At 49.0% G+C, this 22,773-nt stretch overlaps 1 protein-coding gene across 4 annotated transcripts in view; it reads right to left on the reverse strand.

Moving 5' to 3' along the window:
* The window catches only part of Zfat (zinc finger and AT-hook domain containing), a 243,152-nt gene that overhangs the window by 133,961 nt on the left and 86,418 nt on the right, over positions 1-22,773 (reverse strand). For all 4 annotated transcript variants that reach the window (XM_069991451.1, XM_069991452.1, XM_069991453.1 and 1 more), the window contains one exon: positions 3,202-3,378. In XM_069991451.1, the coding sequence (XP_069847552.1) occupies positions 3,202-3,361 (160 nt within the window). In that variant the 5' untranslated portion in view covers positions 3,362-3,378. The remainder of the gene's footprint in view (positions 1-3,201; positions 3,379-22,773) is intronic.

Consider the following 22,773-nt stretch of genomic DNA (forward strand, 5'->3'; position numbering starts at 1 on the left):
ATATCATCACATTACACAGATTAAATCTGTATCATTTTGTCAATTATGCATCAATAAAGCTGAGGGAAAAGAAAAAAATCTCAAACCAACAATCTCCCTTCCAAAATATCATACATACATATATATATATATATATGTACACACACACACACACACACACACACACACACACACACACACACACACACACACCATGGAATATTACTCGGTCTTAACCACAAATAAAATTACATCATTTGAAGCAAAGTGGATGGAACTGGAGGTCATCAGGGTGAATGAGATAAGCCAAGTTCTTTTCTCGCATTTGTAGAATCTAGACAAAAAAGATGTCCACATACATAGATAGACACACACACACACACACACACACACGTATACATATGCATATGTTTGCAACTGTGTTTGTGAGAGAAGACAGGAGAATGCTGGAGGAAAAATGGTGTGGGAATACATGGGATCTATGTGTCAGGAGGAATCCCACTGAAAGCTGTTACAGAAGTGGGGGAGTGGTTCTAGAGAAAGAGAGCAACAGAGGAGGTCGATCTGAATAAAGTAAAATATACACACAGGTTGAAACCTCTGTACAATTAATATACGCTAAAAAAAAATTGAATGACAAGAAAGTAGAACAGGTTCTGTTGGAGGACAGGCATCAGTGGGAGAGGGAAGGACCAGTGGAGAGGATGAATGAGAGTGAACTTGTGGAGTACTTTACTTGCATGCATGAAACAGAAAATTGAAACTTGTTGAAGTTGTGGGGGAGGGAATGAGGGAGAATGCGGGAGGTGAGTGACTTTGATAGGGCACTTTGTAAGCATATGGGAATATCATCTTCTATAACAAACATGTACTAATAAAAACCTATTAAAAATAGCCTCCCTTCCAACTTACAAAACTAGAAAATTCAGGGGAGTGGCTCAAGTAGCAAAGCACTTGTCTAGCAAGCAGGAAGCTGAGTTCAAACCCAATTCTACTGAAAAAGAAAACAACAATAACTTCAAAGAGTGCTTCTTTCACTTAGCACACTGGGAAGGCCCTGTGCCAGGACCTCAGCCTATAGAGATACATGGGGCCAAGGCCCCTCCCAAGAAACTCCCTCACCAATAAGACAGCACAGTGAACAGGAAGGACAGAATTGAGACCCAGGTGTTCTGGGAGGTCCGAGGGAGGGGCTCTAATCCCATGAACGGCCAGTGATCCCGCAAGGTGGTCCCAAGCTGCACAACTCCAGGGAATTGGTAAGAGTGAGCTGGGCAAAGCCACTCTGAAGGCCAGGTAGAGGCACAGCCGTGCATCTGGTCAACTGCTACTTTGCCAGTAGCAGGGCTTGAAGCTAAGACCACTGGTAAGGGGAAGAAATGGGCTTGGGGGCTGGGGGGAGGGTGGTTCTGGGAGAGTGTGGCGGGTCAGATCACCAGGAAGGGAAGGTGCACGGTGCTATCACTAGCAGTGACAAGGGGCGGTCAGAAGTGAGAGCACACACCTCATGAGACACCAGCGTGGGCACCCGTGTGCGTCTTATCCGATGCACCATCTATCACTGACTCATTGCTTATAAAGAAATGATAATGTGAAGTTATTGTCTCTTATTCACACCTCACTGAGTAAAGAGGAAAATCTTAAACAAACCTGAATATAGAACTAAAGCGTTTACAAGAGCAATTCTCACATTCTTTCTACATTAATTCACATGGCTTCAGTCTACCACACAAATTAAGACAAAAGAAATAGCTGATTTTTCTTGCGTTCCTGTATGTTTGACCCCAGAAGCAGGCACACAAACACTCAAGGTTCCTGGGCAAGAGCCTGGGGCACCTCTCTGTCTGGGAAGCCACGCTCTTTAGAAGGTGCTGGCATGAGGATGGCTTCGCAGGAAAAGGCCCCAGAAAACGGTGTGCACAGCTCCTCCCTGGGACCAGGAGTCAAGGCCCTGAGTCACCCCACCAGGACAGGCTGAATATCAGGCCCTTGGTGCTTGCAAGATGCTCTTAGTGCTCCACACAAACTTCCCTCCTCCCTTTTCCTCAGAGCACCGAGCACACGCTGTAGGCTGACTGCGTGCAACTCCCCTCGCTCACACCACCACCTGCTGATGGCGATGGTGACAGGGATCAACTCCTCCTCCTCCTGTGCCACTGCCAGTTTCAGGTGCTGGGTTTTCTAATGCCACAAGTGCTAACCATTAGAACTGCCTAACTCCTCAACAACTTCATCTTCTGTCAGGTGTGGTTCTCCAGCACCTGGGAATGGGCCAGAGAGACTTATTAACCAAGCCTTGTCTGTCTGGAGCCTCACCTTGTTAATGGTGTCCAACAGACGATCAATAAGCCAGCCTGTTTAGAAATGCCAGTCTGAATATTCCCAGGGAAGACTGACTGGATTATTACTGTGGCTAATGAATCCTGCAATGAGACATTTACCACCACACACATGGCCTCTCCACTGGAGACTGGCTGTTGTTCCTCATCACCTAAAAACAGTTTGGAGGAGGACTACTCTAAGTCCTATGTGCCGCTCCTCCTCTTTCTGTAATAAATATCTTCTCTGACATCTGTGGGGACCTAATTACAGGGCCTGCACAGCCCCTCTAATCCACACAACCTGCTCCACCTGATGCCATTCTCCCACTGCCGACAAGATGTATCTCACTCTGCACGCTGACTGTGAACCTTAGGATTCTGCATGAAGCAGAGCTTCACAACGTGAGTCCTTGCTGGAGGTTTCCACGATCGCTGTGGAAATGCTATTTCTGAAATTATATATACTAATTTATTGATTATGTGCAAAGGTGTTCCTTAATCGTTCTCTCTGTGTCGTCCTGGGTACTGTAGGATATCCCTGACTTAATCTGCACAGCTCTGTTCATTTTTCAGATAAAACAAGTGAGAGCTAGATGATGATCAGCTGCTTCAAGTTATTCAGTACTCCAGCCAGGCTCAATCCACACTTCCCTAACAAGCTGCTGGTGTCATGCATGGATACCACCATCTCCTTTCACTCATTCATCCACCGGCCAGGCGCTGCAGGAGCAACTACAGGAACTGGGATGGGGAAATCCAAAGTCCCGCTCTTAATTGAGAAAATCTGCAATTGGGCAATTAGGGAATTTCTGGGTGAGATTTCTAGGCTTCTGCCACGCCCATGAAATAGAAGGTGGGCATTACAGATCCCACTCCCCCCCAGCAGGCCGACTGCCCTTACCTTCTCCTGTCTTGCTCGTGTTGGGGGGCTCAGGAGTACTCAGAGGCCTAAGGGGAATGATGATGTCATCCACATGAACCCCTTCCTCCCCATGCTTTTCAGACACGTGAGACAGGAGTTCTGACTGGTTTGGCGAGAAAAGATTGCAACATTTACACATGAAGATGGCCGTGTTTTCTGTAAGAAAAAAGAAACAGGAAAATATTTTTATTTCACCATCACATAAACGATGCTTACTCTCAAGCTTCAAGAAAACACCAAGAGCTGCCATTTTGCACCACCGCCAGACTCCAGCAGACTGTCCCATCAAGAGACACCTCCGGTGGCCCCCGGTGCCAGAACATTCTCTCTTCAGTACTTCAAGTCTCTCCTAGAGAAGAGTCTCCTATAGATTGCCCTCTGACCCAAATCCACTCAAGAGCCCAGACTCCAGCGTGGCCCAGCCCATTGGGTAAAACACGGAGTCCAAATGAGGAACCCCTCCCTCAAACAAAAACGCTGCCCAGGGGTGGTGTGTTCCAGCCAGACTTCAATCAGGTCAAGGAGAAAACGAACCACGTGCTGCTTCTCAGCAGCCAAGATGCCCTTCAGTGATGGGCACAAGAGTGAAAAATAAAACCAAGATAGGAATCCTCGCTTTTTATTAATTCCTATTTAAAACATCATCGCTGCTCACAAAAATTCAGTAACGGTGCATTATGCTCTTCCCATGATACTAAGCAAGAAGACATAATGAGAGAAAAAAATAGTACTCGTCCTCAGGGTGATAAAATAATTATAGGCACACAACATTAAATTCAGGCGCTAAAATGAAATTGTTGTTGTTCTTTTTACACTTAGGCTAGAAAAGAACTTGGTTGTGAAGGAAAGGACATGGCTTTGAAGCAGACAGACCCACACGTCCTGGACACGTCCAGCCCCCCCCCCCCCCGTCGGGTAGCACCTGGAAATCCCATCCCAGGTCCAGCCCACTCTCCTCTTCCAGCATGGGCTCGTACACACTGAGCCACACGAAACCGCCCCGCGCGGCCTAGTGCCCCGCACAGTCTGCAGGGCCTCGCAGGGTCTCAACTGCCTGGCACTCTCCGAGGACCACTGCGCCATTCATTCTGTTGAGGCTGGGCAAATGGCTGGCAGACCAAAAGATCAGCAGGCCCTCGGGCTCTGTGTAGTCTTGCATCCTGATCCTCACTCGATCCCATGTCACCGCCCGCCTGCTGCCTCACCCAGCTCCAGCGGCACTGTGGTGGGCGTCAGCGTTCACTCAAGCAGTGGCACCCACGACACGGGCGTCTGGCCAGAGCTCACGGGGAGCAGCACTCGGGCCTTTACCTCAGGCAGGGGGCAGGCAGAACCGCTGGTCCAACATCTAACTGTTATGATTGCTGCCTCGGAGGCCCCCAGTCGCCCCTCCTGGCCTGCATCAGGGACACCAGGCTCCCAGACAATGAGCTAGTTGGGATGCAGAAGCAGCGCCCTCAGCCACAGTTCTGCTCCTCTCTCCAGAACCCGTTTCTCCCTTTCCATTGGAATTTCCCATGTTCCATCTCTCCCATTCTAAAACAAAAGCCTCTCTGGATTCTCATTCCCACTTTCCTCCTCTTTATAGCCAAGCTGCCCTGCCACCTGGCTCCACTGGGATGAAGACAAAACCCTGCAAGACACAGGGCTCCCGAGAGCCTACCCCAGGCCGGACTCACAAGGGTGCTCCACCAGGAAGCAGCAGGGACGTTAAGGACCTCAGAGACTCCCACACTCTACAATGCATGAAACCGACATTAACAAAGCAAAACAACACATCATCAATGACACTCTCTCAAGAACGATGCCCATCAATATTTCACTTTTTCCAAGGAATTTTTTCTTCCTAAGGAACTTTAAATGCTGTCCAAAGAAGAGGTTACAGCAGCACTTTTTCCTTCTCTTCATCTTCCCTTCATGTCATTTCAACATGCTTTCTGCCCATCCTGCATCAATCCCATGATTTCAGCAGAATGGGGTTTGTAATCTCCAGCCCATAGGGTAGGAAATTGAGGCCAGAAGGGATCAAGCAACTGGCCCCAGTCCAGAGGGCAGGAAACTAGGTCCAGAGGTCCTGCCACCTGGTTTTGACCTAGATATATTTAGCTAAAGACCATGGGCTGAGTTCCTCCAAGTTCAAAGCTAAAATGCTAACGATACACAGGGCTACTAATCTATTCCCCGTAATGTCTGGTGGCAAACTCTTGTGTCTGTTGTTGTTATTGCTTTACTGGCACTAGGATTTGAACTTAGGACCTTGTGCTAGCTCAGCTTACTCAGCTCAGCACTCAATCACTTGAGCTATAACCATATATATATATATATATATATATATATATATACACACACACACACACACATGTACGTATATGTATACATATATACATGTATGTGTATATGTATATACATGTATGTATATATACATGTATATGTATACACACACACGTGTGTGTGTGTGTGTGTATGGAGCCAGGTGCAAAGTGGTAAGTAGATCTTTTGCCAACGCAGGGCTGTGCCTACAGTAACAGAGCTCCAGGGTGCAGGCACAATCATGACAGGGGACCCCAGAACACCTAGGAGAGCCAGAAGTTCAGAAGCAGAGCAAAAGCTGGAAGCAACATGGTTTGAAGGTACGATGGCTGCTTCAACCATGGGGGCCAGCTCCAGGGCCCTGCCCTGCTGCATGCCTCCTCTGTCTGCACATTGGCCCTGCTGGTCCCTGCACGACCCCGTCACTCCTCTGCCATGTGCCCTGGTGTGTGTGACCCTGGCCACCTCAGTGAACTGACAACAGCAAGTGGCCTGGCTTCCTGGGGGAACAGAGGACAGAGATGTACTGGCACAGCAAAGAGGCCCCTCCCGTGCCGAGAGACAACGCAAAAGCCGAAGGTGCAAGGCTGCAGAGAAGAGCCAAGCTGGGCAGGACATGGCCACCAACCAACCTGGAGTATGTGACTAGAGTTTCTGTTTTGCTTCGAACAGTGCAAAGTTGGCTTTTAAAAAGAGCCTGTCCCAGAAGCCCAACGCAAAAAAGCCTGGTGCACCCTCTGCAGGACTTACCTCTCCCTCTTGGCTCAATCTCATGTATCTAAAGATGGAATGCGAAAGACTGGCTCCCACCCTATTATCCGCAGCACATATGGACTTCAGGCAAAACCCCAGGTATGCATGACATACTTGACGCAGGCAGGGCAATCCGACCCAAGCCTGGCCATAAACACTCCATTGTAGACCTCACCTGTAGGGAACTCTGAGACCCAGCTGTGAGACCAGGAAAGGATTAAGAGGTTGGAATGCCACCTCTTCAGTACTCAGAAGGCTGAAAACTGCACCCTGAAAAGATCAAATAGTCAAGGCAAGACAGATATGTAAGTTACTACCCTAAGTGTATTTACGTTAGAGCTGTTTGGACATTAAAAGCTTTGAGACCTTGCAAAGGTCTGCTCCCTAACAATAAGAGAGTCAATTAGCGCTATGCATACAAACTATACCGCGTGGGAATGGTTATAACCACAAGATAGGTTGATACCCTGCTTGCTGCCAGTACCTGTAGTCACCTCCCCTGTACTGAATTAAATAAGCTCTGTCTCCTTGCTCAGACCCCATAAAAGCCTAACTCCAACCTCACCTCCTTGCACAACCTCCATTCCCAAGGGATGGTTGCTGTCCCTTGCTGCTGTTCTTCAATAAACAGTCCTCGCCTGCTGAGATTGAGTCCAGCCTGTTCTTTTCCTCCACTTTCCCAGCACCCTCTTGAACACAAGGCTTTCGATGTAGCGAAAGCCTATGTGCTCCTTAGAGATGGTCTGTGTGCACGCGCACGTATGCGTGCGCACACACACTCTGATGCTGAAGCTGGAACTCAGGTCCTTGCACTTGTGCTTGGATTTCTTGTTCACAGCTAGCATTCTACCACTTGAACTGCAATTCTAGCCCCAGTTTTTTTGCGGATTAAATGGAGATGGAGTCTTGTGGATTTGCTCAGTGCAAGCTGCCTCCAAACCGTGACCCTCAGATCTTGCTTCCTGAGTAACTAAAATTGTAGGCATGATCCTCTAGCACCCAGCAAGATAGTCCTAAAGCAGTGTACAAACCACAAAATGCCAAGGCACACAAGGAGGGTGCCAGATCATGCTGCAATTCTAACTGTTAGGGACTATGAAGCCATCAAAATAACAAGAGAACCTACTTTCATGTCTGCAGTGGATTGCTATGAAAAAGTGTATTGCTGCCCTAAAAAAAACACTCCTAATTATGTTGTCAGCTAGTTCTGATGAAGATGTGATAATGTGGATGCATTTTTAGATCCAATTACTGTGCTCGGCACAGGACAATCAGAGGCTGAGCACACATCCCTATGAATTACTGGCCAGTGGGAAGTCTCCACTCTGAACTACTTGAATGGAAAGTCTCATGGTGGCTGGAGAAACAAGTGTCTGTTTCTAACCTCTGAACCGTGGATCATCTACATCTTATCTAGACCTTCTTGCCTCCCTGCTTGGCTTGGGGACCCCAGGATGAAAGGAGTTCGGTGTCTACCCTTCCCAAAAGTTTCCATGAGGGCGACTGGGTGCCTTTGGATTGGGAGAAGGGGAGAAACGGTCAGGTAGAGCTGGCCTGCTCTGAGGGACCCTTCCCCAAATCCCTTAGGTAAAGGGACTGAAGGGGAAGCCTAGCTCTAGCTGTGAGCTGAAGTCACAGGCTCCAGCCAACATGAACAATGTGCTGGCATGTGACAGCCATGACAGCATCCTCTTCCTTCTACTGTGTCTCTCTAAGTCATCTGCTGTGAGTCTCTAGAGTAGGGTGAAGCGAACAAGACAGACAAGGGGGGGCCTCCGCTCTTACACCAGCTTTTATCACGATCACTGCCACTGATCACAAGAGCCACAGCATGAGTACATGTCCAGTGTCGAGTAGCCCCAGACAGCCTTGGAGCTGATGGACAGCAGCGGTATGTACACAGTGTGCATGCTTCCAGACCGCCTGTAGTGCCCCACGGACAGAGGTGACAGGGTAGGACTCCTAACACCACTGAAACCTCACACAGCCTTCTCTATCCACCCAGGGTCCGCATGCTCTGCCCCCTCCTCTTCTTTTCCCTCCCTAGAGTCCTGCTCTCAGCTAGGCTCAGCCCAGAGCAGAGCACATGGTGTCTGTCCCATGGTATCTGTCTGTTGTGGAACATCCCAGGACCCCAAGTGAAAACTCAATAATCTCCAACGGACCCACGTTAGAAACAGCCGCCATGGGAAGCTGTCCAGGACTGAACTTCAGGGCTTGGCAGTGCGGACCCCTGACTCACACACAAAGAGCTGGAGGCGGGGCGCCCAGAGGAAACCCCTGCAGCCACATCCAGCCAGATGTGGAGACTCAGCAGGACACACAAAGGCAGCTGAGACTCTCACCAGGGAGGCAGATGAGGGTCAGAACGGGCAACAGTGTAGTGACAGTTTCTGCATCCACCCTCTCTGGGGCACCGTGAGGCTGAAGCACTCCTGGGGACAGCCTGCCTGGACAGCAAAGCCAGCCCCCTACAAAGCCAACCCACCTCTGAACAGAAGGAGTCTGCCATTAGCACATCTCTACCTTGCACACACCCAGGCTGACCTAACACAGTGTGTGTCCCAGTCAAGAGACTGAAATCAAAATCAAACTGAAGGGCAGACCGGTGGCAAGAAGAGAGAGGGCAGCAAAGGCAGTCCAAGGCCCACACTACAAGTGACAAGCCCGCAGACCACGGAGAAAATTCAGCAGCAGTCAGGGCTCAAAGCCCAGGGAACGGCCAGACCACAGCAGCCTGCCCAGAGGAGCAGCCCATGTCAGCCAGGGCAAGCGCAATTCCCAAAGATTGTGGCCAACACTTTCAGAGAAGCAGAGCTGGGTGAAGCTCCTCGCAGTCCTCTCACTGGGGACAGCTTGACAGCCTGAATGTTATAGGTGAGGCAAATACAAGAAAGCTGAGAGCAGACATGGCGGCTCACAGTGTCCAGTAAAAGTCGATCCCGCCTAGCCAAAGGTCAGAACATGCGGCAGCGCTCAGGCAAGGGCTGGGGAGAAGCCACGACCCTCTCCAGCATCCCGCAACAAAGCAGCTCCACTGCTGTCCAGAGCAGGTCCCAGCAGGGCGGAGCGGAGATGCACCCACAGCCTCGTGTTCCAGCCAGGCCCTGGGGGGAGCCTGAACACCTCCCCACCCAGGTCCAGCACAGGTGACGGGGGCCTGGACCTCTGTCTGCTGGCGGTCAGGAGGCAGCACCCTCCCTCACAGGAGTTAAGGAAGATTCCGGCGCTCGAAGTCGGAAGCATCCAGGATTTTATGAGTCATTTCACGACTTTCCAAGAGCCAGGAAAATCGCAAGCAGAAGACTGGCCATCCATGACCAGCAGGAAGAGCTGGCACAGGTGTCAGGGTGCTCTGATGGCAGGTCGTGGATGCCAGAGAAATGCCACTGCAGGCGAAGGGAAAGGCAGACCGCCTCAACAAACAGGGAGGAGAAACACCAAATGGGAAACCTAGCACAGAAAAGTGCAACAGCAACAACCAAAAACTAAACTAAAATAAAAAGCCAAGAGCCTTGAATGAACGGGCTCAAAAAGACATGCAAAGGACAGAAGACTCGTGATCCAGAAGCCGGTGCAACAGGAGCAGATGATCAGAACTGCGGAGCAAACCGCAAGCAGAGCCTGGGGGAGGGCAGAATCACAGAAAACCAGCTAACCTCAGTGTCATCAGAGTCCCAGAGCTGAGGAAGAGAAGAGGACTGAAAACAGCCAAAGAAGTAGTAGCTGAACACTGCTCACTATGGGCTGAAGGTGAGGTAGTAAACTGCAGAGCCAAGAAGCTGAACAAATCCCAAATAAATTCATTTCATCTATCAAACTTTTTTTTAAATTTGTGCCTGTCCTGGGCCTTGAAATCAGGACCTGGGTACCTGGGTACCTTGAGGGGTTTTTTGCTCCACTTTCAGCTTTTTGCTGAGTAGCTGGAGATGAGTCTCACAGACTTTCCTACCCAGTCTGACTTTGAACCATAATCCTCAGATCTAAGCCTCCTAACTAGCCAGGATTACAGGTGTGAGCCATTGGTACCTGGCTTCGTCATCAAAATACCTTTTAAATTAAAAATAAAGGAATAATTTGGAAGAAGCAAAAACAAACAATTTCCCATATAGGAAAATGGCTTGGATACAGCAGATTTCTCATCAGACACAGTGGAGGCCAGAAGAAAGTAATACATTTTTTCCAAGTGTGAGAGACAAAGATGAACTCCACAACTAGTGAAGATGTCCTTCAGAAACAGATTCTCAGAGGAAGGAAGACCAGAAAGATTTGTCCCAGCAGAGATAACCTTAAAAAAAAAAAAAAAAAAACACACAAGTGGCTGAAAGAAGTTCTTCAAACAGACAGGAAAAGATTAAACGTAATTGGAACATTAAAAAAAGAGGGGAAAAAAGCAAAGAAAACTGGACAAAGTATGGGCAAATACAAAGCATTTCTATGTTTTCTAAATTCTGTTGCAGAGTAGGAACAAAAAGCACAGCTCAAAAAACCTTGTGATGCAAAGGCACAATGCCTTGTGCCTCTGACCATAGAAAATAATACTTATCAAAATGAATAATAGAATAAAATAATAGAAATAAGAGGTTTTTCTTCATCATTGTTTTTGCTTTTTGTTTTTTTGGCCATGTTTGCTCATTTATCTCTTTGGGAAGGTAGGGGGGCGCAGAAATGGAAGGACAAAGGGTGAACAAACACAGCAGTGGTACTCAATGGACACTATGTTGAAAATGCATTATGCAACTTGTGGGTGGGATGGAAGGGAAAACTGGGAGAGGGCAAGGGAAGAAGGGACATTGTCCAGAAATGTACTCATGACCTGATGACTGTGATGTGGTTCACCGTGCAAGCAGAACAAATATTCACAACAAGGACATTATGAGTGAGAGAGCATGAAGGGATGCAAGGAAATACAAGTTTCACCTGACTTATGTAACTATAGCCATTCTGTATATTACCTTTAGAATAACAATTTTCGTGTGATTCTTTTATTATAAAGATACTGTACAGAGGGGTTACATGAGTGAGGTAATGAGTACATTTCCTATCAAGCATTGTTACCCCCTCCTCTGTTTTTCCCCTACCATCCCTTTCCTCCCCACCTTCCCAACTCCTCCCTCCTCCAACCCCTCCCTCCTGAAGTTCTCAACATAGTGTCTGGTACATCTCATTGTTATGATGGGTCAACCTCTATCCTTGTTTCAGCATTTTGTTATTTCCCTTCCCCTCCCCAAATTAGAAAAATGTATATGCAAGATGCAGGACATCGGAATCAAACACAGTGACAACAAGGGTTATATCATGGGGGAAGAACATACAAAAGAAACAAAAAAAAAATCACATAGTACATTAAAAACAATAGCAACAAAGAAAAAACCTGTTGTGTCCCTATCTTGGGATTCATTTCACTTAGCATCATCTTATATGGTCATATGTCCATAGCTTTTGATCAAAAAATTTTTAAATTAATATGTTTCTACCTGGCACTGACCCTGAGCCAATATCAGCAATATTCAGATGACAAGAATGGATTGGAGCTACACACATGTATCAACATCCATTGCTATCTGGGATGCTCTGTGACAGCTACATCCATGTCGTCAGAACACACCGGTGGGAACAGTGACAAAGTTCTGCAGATAGAAGGCAGGGATGGCTACACAGCAATGAGAGGGTAGCCCAGGCTACCAAGTGGGATGCTTAAAAACGCATTGTTATACGTATATGTTCTATGAATCTTACCAAAAGACAACGTTGAACGTATAACTATTAATGTGCTGGCAGCAAATGGAGACTTCTATGTATTATCTCTGCAGTTTTTATGGATCCACATCTTCAAATTCAGATGGCAACCTCTGGAAAGAACCAAACCTGGGAAGAATCCTGTACAACGCTAGGAGACTTCCCCCGATCCATCCAGTCCCAAGCTCATGGCGCAAACAGCTAAGATTCAGGAGAGTTAAACAAGACAACTCCCAGAAACACATCCGAGAAGCAGCCCAGCTCTGGGGCCTGGCTCTAAGAGGTGATGTGCAGACCCAGAGACTCACAGGCCCTCTATGTACCCCTCATCTTCTTCACCCACTACATCCACACTGCCTCTGCTCATGTGTATAGCCAGAACCCTGGCCCTGTGCTGCCCTTCTTTTAGAAATGATGCCAACAAGATTCAGTGAGCACTCAGTAACTATTAAATGAATGGATGATTACAAGACGCCTAAGCATTTATCAATAACTACAAGAAGACAAAACGCTATACTGCCAGACTACTAAATTACTCCATTTAAAGACTGAACCTTTAAAAAAAAAAATCCTACCTCTTCTCTACAATTACTATAAATCATCCTCTCTGCTTTCTGTATCTTTTATTTAGATTTATTAACTTTAAAGAGAGTTCAACAGCCAAAGCTAAGACCCTTTTAAATTGTTGATCTTATGCAAAGAGATGTAGGGTGGCAAATGCTTCCTGAGTTATATTTTTGTTTTCCTGTTTTTCACTTATCGTTAAGTTATTAAATTCATACGATCCAGCGGCTTCCCAACGGGAGTGGAAATATTTTAACAACATAAACCCAATTGCTGTCACATCCAACATAATGAATAAAGTCTCATACTGTGCAGCTTTGTACAACTTAAAATATCTTCTTTTATCTTCAGGAGAAGAGAATCATGTTAGGACAACACATTTCCTTCCACTTAACTTACTTCACAGGACCTTTTGCCAGTTGTGAGCACACCATGTCGTCATCATCTTCATCATAAGCATCACTGCCATTATCACGATCACCACCACCACCACACCACCACACTGAGATCACCACCACCGTCATAGTCAGTGTCAGCAGGGACATAATCATCACATCATTATCACCATTACCACCACCACCATCATCTCCATCACCATCTTTGTTGTCAAAATTTCCACCATCATCATCACCTTTACTGTCACTATTGCCATTATCACCATCCCCAGTATCATCAACATCATCATCATCATAGCCATCACCATCCGCCCATTCACCATCATCATTGTCACCAACTCCATCATCACTCTCACCATTATCACCATCATCACCACCAATATGATCATAGTCATCAGCATAGCCATCGTAGCACTACCATCACAATCAGTATCATATGATTAACATGGAAAAGTTCAAACGCCGTGATCCGGGGGCACACAAGGCTCACCCTGGGCATACTTCATCCTCACAATGCTCCTACAGATAGGTTTTATCATTGCATTCCTCGAGCAGAAGGCAACATCTATTTTAGAAGTACTGACATTTTATGTGTCACGAACAAGACAAAATACTGTCAAACAGGCTTCTTATCTCACCAATTACAAGACACTTCCTGGTTTAAAAGGCATTAAAATGTGAATGTGAACTGGGGAATTTCAATAAGTCCACATGTCCAACACAGGCTGCTCCCTGGGCAGGCTGGCTTCCAACTCAGGACAGCCGGATTCCCCATGCCCTCTTTTCTCTGTGAGGCCCCGCTTCGGGCCTCGCTTCCCCTCCACACCCTGCACACACTCAGGGTAGGAGTCCCGGGCCGCGCGGAGCTCCCATCATCCTGAGCACCAGCTGTTACCACTCTCCTGTCACAGAACCTCGTCAGGAGCGGGGAAATGCCCTCCCTCCTAAGACGCTCTCACCCCGGTCAGAGAGTGCGAGCAAGACAGTGGTTTGTGGGGACAAGGCGCTTTGCTACCATCTGTAGGAGACTTTCCACAAAAACATAAATACACCCATCTATTCCTGAGCGTGAGGCCCGCTGGACACGGCCCCTGGCCCCGTGTCCCCATGGGGGCTGTCCTGTGGCAACAGGTCAGCCAACATGTTCAGGGACAAGGCAGCAGAAAGAGCAGCTGGTGGCAGAGACCATGACCCTCTGATGTCACTCTGAAGGCCAAGTAGGGCAGACTCGGGGCACGCGGTCAAAGGGGACAAGTCCTCAGAGATGTCCTCCAGGGAGGACAGCGGGCCCCAGACAGAGTACAGGCGAGGCTGGGAGTCTGGCGGCAGCAGCCACATCTGGCCACGGACGCCCAGGAGCTCTTCTTGTGCTTGCAATCTCCTAGCGGCACCGCAAAGAGGACAGAAAGGAACTGTGCTGAGCAGGGCCGGCCAGTCTCCAGGAGCCAACAGCCCATGCCTGGCAGCATGCAACGCTGGTCAAAGCTCCACCACCTGGATGGAGAGGAAAGCGCGAGGCACTGGCAGGGCAAAGCCCTGTGTGAGGAAACAGACGCAGTGCCCGCCAGTCTACCCGCTCCCCAGCACCCGCAGTGACTATGAACGGAGCTGCTTTCCACTTGGAGACTTGTTCAATTTGTCTGTTTTGCACAATGAGGACCAGACAGATAATCAAAAAAGCAAAATCTGAAAGACCACCCATGTTGATGTTAGTAATAAACTTCCTCCCTGGGGGAAGGAAGACTTAGTGAGCGCAGGCAGCTCCAGCTTGGACAAGCTGCTGGGCCGCGGGGCCCGCAGACAAAGGCCACCGACAGCTCCGCACAGGGAACAGAACAGCTCACAGCTGAGGAGCTGCACTGCCTTGGGAGGGTGAGCCGACATTCACTGGACGGGAAGCGGGGGAGGAGATGGCTCACGTCTCTCCCTGACTTCCTGTCACAGTGAGAAGTGATACGGGTCAAATGAACAGGACAAGAAAACTGTTTTAACCACGGCAGATGGATGAAGATGGAGATTTTGGAGGAAAATGATATTCTGCACAGAGAAGTTACATTCACTGCAACCAGATGTCTGGTAGGCACGGGGGGGGGGGGGGGGGTACACCAGGGGGAGGGGTGCACATAGCAGGCTGCGCACAGCCCAGCGCATGTCCAGGAGACCCAGAGCTGCAGTGAGTGGGCCTGGGGGCAGGGGGCGCTATGGAGCAGAGGGCCCATCTAGGGCTAGAGAAGGCCACTACAGGGAAAGGCCCAGGACTCCCAACCCTCGATGTTCTGAACAACTTTCCACATGGCACCAAGTGCAACTGTTCATCTAGTACCCAGAAGAGGCGGGTAATTATTTCCTCTCACTTTGACAAAAGTAAAAGAACCCTTGGGCAGGAACATGAAAGGCGTTCCTCCTGGTGTGGCTCCCTCACCACCAGCTCCAGGCCTCTCTCTGGCTCTGCCAGTCTTCCTTTCTTACATCCAGAATCTCTGCTTTGCCGCCCTCAGCAGACAAGCAGCTCTCCTTGTCTTCACTTTCCTCTCTGTCCCTCAGTCTGTGCCAGGCAATTCAATTATGAGCCCACACTCCTCGGCTCTTACAGAGCCAAGACAAGCAAGCAGGCAATTACCATCCGCATGAAGAGAGCTGGGACAATGACCCCTGAACACTCAAGAGGGCTGCAGGAGTAGACATGACAGGAAGGGCGCACAAGGAAGGGGTGCGAGCTAGGATCTGCACAATGAGCCCTGGGGAATGGATGCATCTTCCCTATTGTGAAGAAACTTCACTCAGAAAAGACTAAGTTGCCACAAAGCATTGGTAATGGCTGGGATGTACGTAAAGCACCTGCCCCTGCCATCGCTCTCTGTGTGGCCCTGTCTTCCTCTCCTTCCCTCTTTCTCTCTCTCCCTCTCCTCTCCTTTCCTCCCACCCTCTCTCTCTCTCTCTCTCTCTCTCTCTCTCTCTCTCTCTCTCTCTCTCTCTCTCTCTCTCTCTGATTTTATAGCCTCCAAAATGGAACCCCAACCTCCTCTATGAGCCCATTGCAGAATAAAATTCACACCACCCCTGTGATTAAGAATACTGGCAAAGACCTTCATAGCTGTAACCACACTGGATCAAACGGATGGCACCATTACCACACCACCACCACCATCATCACTGTTATCACCATCACCATCGCTACCATCACCAACACTATCATCATGACAACTCTCATCATCGTCACCATCACTATTATCAGTTTTAACATCCCCACCACCATCATTTTACCACCATTATCATGATCATCCCATGTACACAGGAGAAACCGAAGGCTTAGAGAAGTTCGTGAACCACCAGGAAGTACTTGCCACAGCAATTCATTTTGAGGAGCAATAAGCTGGGAAAATGAAAGGATGCCAAATGTGGGTGATTCAACTTACCCAGACCACACACTTACTAGACACACCCACTATACAGTTTGACAACAGGTCCAGAACTAGGCAACAGTGAACCACCAAGTTCCAGGCAGACAGCGTTTGAGCACAGCATGGGGAATTATCATACGCGTGCTGACAGTACCCTCTGGTGGCCAATCATGGCATTGCATCATAATAAAAGCTCGTGTGTACTGCTTGCTAACTCTGGCACTCTATTTAAACCAGCAGAAGGGGGCCTGCCGCCTGCCCCTCTTGGAGATGGGCAGACTGGGTTGGGGGGAGGTTACAGGCTACATAGTACAGGGTCACACAGCAGGAACTCAGCCCAGCATCCCCACTTGACTGCAGAGAAGCGGACTTGGTCTGGTAGCCCAGGTGCAGCTGGCCAACCTGGGGAGTTGGGTCAGAACCCAAAGCTGACCACAGGTTGTCTCTGTCACTATTAGCCATCGTCTGACCTATTCTTTTTTTTTTCTCCACCAGTCCTGGCGCTTGAACTTGGGCCCTAGGCTCTGCCCTGAGCTTCTTTTGCTCAAGGCTAGCACTCTACCACTTTAGCCACAGTGCTACTTCAAGCTTTTTCTGTATATGTGGTACTGAGAAATCAAACCCAGGGCTTCATGCATGCGAGGCAAGCACTCTACCACTGAGCCACCTTCCCAGCCCCCTGGCCCCTTCTTAGCCGGAATTTCGTGGGGCTTTCTTCTTTCCACCCACACCTCTGAGTAATAGAAAGAGTATGGCTCAATTGAGGCAGGTGCTGTAGAGCAAAGACTGCAAGAGCACCTTCCCGCTCAGAGACAGGATGAGGTCTCCTGGGTATCCCAGATGAAGTGGAATCCCATTTCCTGATCGTGAATTCATTGAATGCCTGGGATCAGTCACAAAGCTGTTCCTCTACGCCATGCACATAGCTGTTCATCTGTATGAATGCTCCCCAGCAATCTAAGAAAATCAGGTGGCAGGTGTTCAAGGAAAATGAGAATCACACACGTGCCTTATGATGCTTTAGGTGTGACCACAACTCTGCTCCTAGTAACAGGTAACCCAGGGCACACACAGTTGGTCTCTAGAAGCTTTGGCGTGCTCCTTGGTGCAGGGCTGTGGGATGGAAACCGGGAATTCACCGGCCTGGCACAGTGCCCAGTTCCGGTGAGATTCAACACCTAAGGCAGGAGCCCAGGCCGCCCAGTTCCCAAGTGGCTCGCACCCCTCCAGTGTCTCAAAATCCTACATCCAAGTCTCAACTTCTTCCAAAGCCTCATTTCCTCATCTGAAGAAGAGCAAATTACAAGTGGCCTGGGGAGGTTTGAAACCAGAACCTCCTCTAGCCTTATCCAGAGTGCAGACAGGAGAGAGACAGAGACACCTGAACAAAGCAAGGTGTAGAGACAGACTGAGCGCCGCACCCTCCAAGCTGGGGAACCACCGCCAAGGTGCCTTGCGGAGGTACTGCTGCTTGGTGGGTTGAGCCCCGTCAAAGGGACACCCTTAATGTGTGGAATTATTGCTCTGCATCTGATAATACGCTGACAAACAGGCCAACTGCCACCGCTCACAAAATTAACGTAGTTATTAAATGCAAGGGAAAAATCCCATGTGTGTTTCTACACTAAAGCTGAATTAATGAAATAAAATGAGAAATGCTTAGCATCAGCTATAATTAAGGCTGGGCTAACAGTTGTATTATAATTTTATGCATACACATTGCTTCCATGTTGAAACTTGGCATCATTTTTTCCAGTTATTTTTAAGCAGTCACAAAGAGCAAGCTCTGGGCAATGAAGTGTATGCGCAAAATCCGCACGGTATCATGGTTGAAGAATGAGGCCTTTCCAGGGGAAAGCGCACGGCCAGTCTCACACGGCCAGTCTCACAGGGCCAGTCTCACAGGGCCAGGCCTGGGAGGGCGCGAGCGGGGGAGGCGCTCCAGGGAAGAGCGCAACAGCACAACTCCATCTGCAAATGGCTCAGGTGGCCCCAAACAGTCAGCTACCTGCGATGACACGGAGTGTCTCATAGGACCATGTCTGCCCATGACCCAGTCCCAAATCAAACAAGGCGACCCCTCTCATTCCTGAGGGATCTGAGAGGGCAGAGCAACGCCGTGGCCACCCCCAGCGCCCCGCTGAGGCTTGGGCTTCCGTGTGTTGTGAAGTACGGGCTGCCTTCACACGGCGCCCGCACTGGCTCCACTCCGACGCCCCACTGCTGAACTCCATCTTGGGCCGGAGGCATGACTCAAGCCTCCTTCCCCTGCTACCTGTGCAGGGGCACCGAGGATACAGTGCTGCCCACCACTGCCCTGCTGACCCGGTCAGGATGGCGCTGTCACCACGGGGCCATCGCTCCGGGACAGAGATGGCACCACTGCTGAAGAGGATAAGAAACGTCTGCAATTCTACGAAGTCCCACTGGCTAGGAAAGGCCACCAACGACGACACGCCCAGTGGCTTATGCTGTCCTCTCTACATGGACACACATGCTCCTGCGCAAAACACGCACATACGTGTAAGAGCACACATAACAAATAGGGCACCAACACCTACACATGTTGTTCAGGGAAACAAAGACATTGATCATTCCAGAGATCTTAGAGAGATAGTCCAATGAGTGAGAGGAGAAAGGAGGGTTGTGAACCCCTCGTGAGAACAGGCAGCGTCAGGACGCAGGCGGAAGAGCACAGGCCTAGGCTCCCTCTGGATGCCCCGTGACCTTCCCACTGCACTTCAGTCTAGCAGGAAGAGGAAGAGACGCAGGTGGGGAAAGGGAGAAGGCTCCCATCAGCCCCGCCTCACCCTGCCGGGCCACTGCTTCCGGGTGCTCACAACGGAGGGGCACTGGAGCAGAGGCCGGCACAGAGTGCGCTCCCACTGTGTGTGGCCTACGCGCGCACCAGCTCTCGGGAAGGAGCTCCAGGCTCAGCGAAGCAAAGCTCTGAGAAACGCTGGCTCTACTCCACCCCACCTCAGGCAACATTTGTGAGTATGTAGGTCCTACAATGGGTAAACTGAGTCAGGGGAGCCAACAAGGATTAGGACTTTCTGCTCACAAGCTGGACAATCCATGGGGTAAACAGGCTTGCAGATATCCACCGAGACCAGGCAGGGCCACGGCAGGAAGCCTTCCTTCCTGTAACGCAGCAAGTCCTGACTGCTCAGAGCTGGCTGGGAAGCTCTGTGCGGCGTGAGTTCAACACCACCCTGCACCAGGCACCAGGCACCAGACACCTGGCAAAGGCCAAACACTGTGCCTTGGCCAACAGTGGCCAACAGAAACATAAAGCAACCCTGGATGTCATCTAAAATTTTTCATCGCCACAATGAACTAAAATGAAAACAAAATCATAAAAATAGTTGTAGCTATACAGAGATGTATCTACTTACATATATATGTATGTATCCACAATAGCATAATTTAGCCTGCACTCTAATTTGAAAAGCGTGGGGAGAAACGTCCTTCTTCTTTGTTTCTGCACTGTCTTCCACTTGTAGAAGGACCCAGCTCGGGCAGGACGAGGCCCGACGTTGTCCTCACGTGGCCTCCACCTGGCCAGGCACCGCCTCCCTGCACTGAGGAAGCAGCTCTGGAGTTCCACTCGCTGACCTCCAGTGGGCTGACCCCTACCACCCCAAACTGTCTGCCACAAGAACCCTTCATTCTTTCCAATTAAAGCGACAAGGAGATCAAATAAGGAGAGCTTACCTGGTTCTTGTCAAGCATTGACCAACAAATAAAACTCATTAGATGTGATGAGCACAGATTTTAGCACAGATATATATTGATTTCTTTCTGGTAATCCTAACAGTGCTTAAGTTAACCAAAGTCACAGAAAGAGCCCTAGCTTTTGCAAATCCAAAGCCATCTTTCACCAGCAAATCAGCTGTGTGTGATTGAACCAAGCGAGACTCCAGTCTACTTTTACCATGGCGGAGGTAGTCAGGATGGTCTAGGCAGGAGTGAGGCCTGTCTTCCAGGTTGGAAGAGATGGACTGGATCTGGACTGCATGTAGACTGGCTGGCACTGAACTACAAATCCAAACTGAACAAACTTCAGGAATCACAGATTACAATGCCAGATAACAAGTTTACACAGACGCAGACATACACACATAGGCGTGCACACATACATTGTACATACTAAGTTTTACAGCACTCTAAAATGAATAATGGCCATTGACTCTTGGAATTCCAGCAGTAAGATGACATTATTTTGCCCAATATCTAGAACCACGTGGCCAGTAGTAGAATACACACCACCAAACAAAAAAGGCAAGGCTCAAAACCTAAAATTTTTGACAACAATGTTTAGACATCTTTGCTAACAAAGCACATCAGATGTTTGGGCCTCTGTTACCAGGGCCTGTCCTGACAGAACCACTCTGCATTTCCAAGCCAGTTCCAGGAGGAAAAATTCCCTTGCATATTCAGCAATGTCCAACATCTTTACCCATGCCAGAAAGAGCTTTAGACATCGGGAGGGCACCCCCGCAAGAAACCCTGCCGCCGACCTGTCCACAGCTGACCAGAACAGCGTGGTGTTTTCCTAGTAGGGAAACAGGAGGGAGGATTTGGGGCTATTGCATTAATTCGTGGGATCTGAAGTAAGATTGTGTTCTGTGGGGCCAAGCTTCCAGTCTGGGATGCCCAATACGTGTCACACAGTCTGCCACACAGGGAGGAAGAGAAACACAGGCTTCTGTGCAGAGACAGAAGCGGTGACCCGCTTACATGACCACCGCATGCTTCAAGGCCCCATGTAGACTGCCATTAGAAGGGGTGGAGAATGCCAAGCCCAGCTTCCTGGACAGTGTTGTTTAAGTAAGTCAAGGCAGCCCTGTCCCACCCTCCTTCTGCCCATGGCTCCAAGGTGACCCTGGCCATCCGGCCCCTCCCACAGCCAGGGGCTGGGAAGAGCAGAACAAGGCACGTGTGGCTCTGGGTCTTCTCTCACTGTGCTCACTGAGTGAGTCCCCCTGCCGCCTGGGATCCTCTCGAGCCACCTGTAACGTCTGCTGCTGTGGGCATGTCCACACACAGATGCATGGGCCCGAGGGGGCAAGAATGGGCAAAAAACTGTCCAGGAGCAGCTGGACAGGGTGGGGGCCGCAGGCAGGCACCTGCTCTGTTATCACTTACTTGTTAATTCAGGACCATGCTTTGTCGGGGCAACTTGATTAAACGCCCTTCAATATGAATTCTATTTCCTGAGTACCCCTAACACACACCTCGCTGGCCCTCTGAAACCAAGTACTTGGTAGCGCTTATCTATTTACCTCTGTCTCTCTGAGTTGACTATAAGCTTCAAAACTACTAGTATTTAATTAAAATTTAGTTAAATGCTGAAAAAGATCAATGTGAAGCATGATAGAAGGTATTTCCCTCCATTCAGAGCAGTGCTGCTGTTGCTTTTGTGGTGAGGACTAGGGCATTTCCAGGGTTCACCAGGAACCCCAAGGAGGCTGTAAGAGGCAGTTACCACAATGCAACACCCAGCCTGCTGAGAAAGCACAGGCACCTACCCCCAGCTAAGGGGAAAGTTTCTAACTCTCCAATCCTTCCTCCAGAAATGGGAATAAATACAACGTTGCCAAACCTGACCAAGACATCAAGTTAAAATGCCTGGAAGAAAGACAGCAAAGGCCAACAGAACCCAGGTTTCTGAAGGAGACTGTAGCCCACCTGGACATTTGACCTCCCTGGAAACTTAACTCCCATGGCTCTGCTCTTCTTGGTGCTTATGCCCCAAAAGGGGAGGGAGGGAGGAAAGGAGGGAAAAAGAAAATGTGAAAAAAGAAAATTCAGGCTGAGAAGGTGGCTCAGTGGTAGAGTGCTTGCCTTGCATGCATGAGGCCCTGGGTTCGATTCCTCAGCACCACATAAGCAGAAAAGGCTGGAAGTGGCGCTGTAGCTCAAGTGGTAGAGCACTCGCCTTGAGCTGAAGAGCTGAGGGACAGCGCCCAGGCCCGGAGTTCAAGCCCCATGACCGACAAAAAAAAGAAAAAAGAAAAAGAAAAATTCAGTCCTTTCGTGGAAATGTAAGAAACACATCTGCCCACAAAATTCATACATCCAAAGAAGAAAAATAAAGAAAATAGATAAATATTAAGGGACAACACAGTGAATCCAAGTAGAAATGAACCACGTATCCTCATTTAAAGGGATAAGCACATGCACTGAAGGGAACAAGGGCAAAGCTAAACCCAAGCGACTCTGGAGGAGATGTCAGCACCATGGGCTTCAAGCTAAAGCGTGTGAAGAAGGCTCCAATGGATACTGAACTCTGAAGTCTAGTAGCAGACTTTTTTTTTCAGAGACATGGGTACATGATTCAAAACCTGTTTTCAGTATATTCCAGCAGAATATACTAAAAAGCA

Source organism: Dipodomys merriami, unplaced genomic scaffold (assembly GCF_024711535.1).
Source record: "Dipodomys merriami isolate MVZ:Mamm:240054 unplaced genomic scaffold, mDipMer1.0.p SCAF_4, whole genome shotgun sequence".
Classification (NCBI taxonomy): Eukaryota; Metazoa; Chordata; class Mammalia; order Rodentia; family Heteromyidae; genus Dipodomys; species Dipodomys merriami.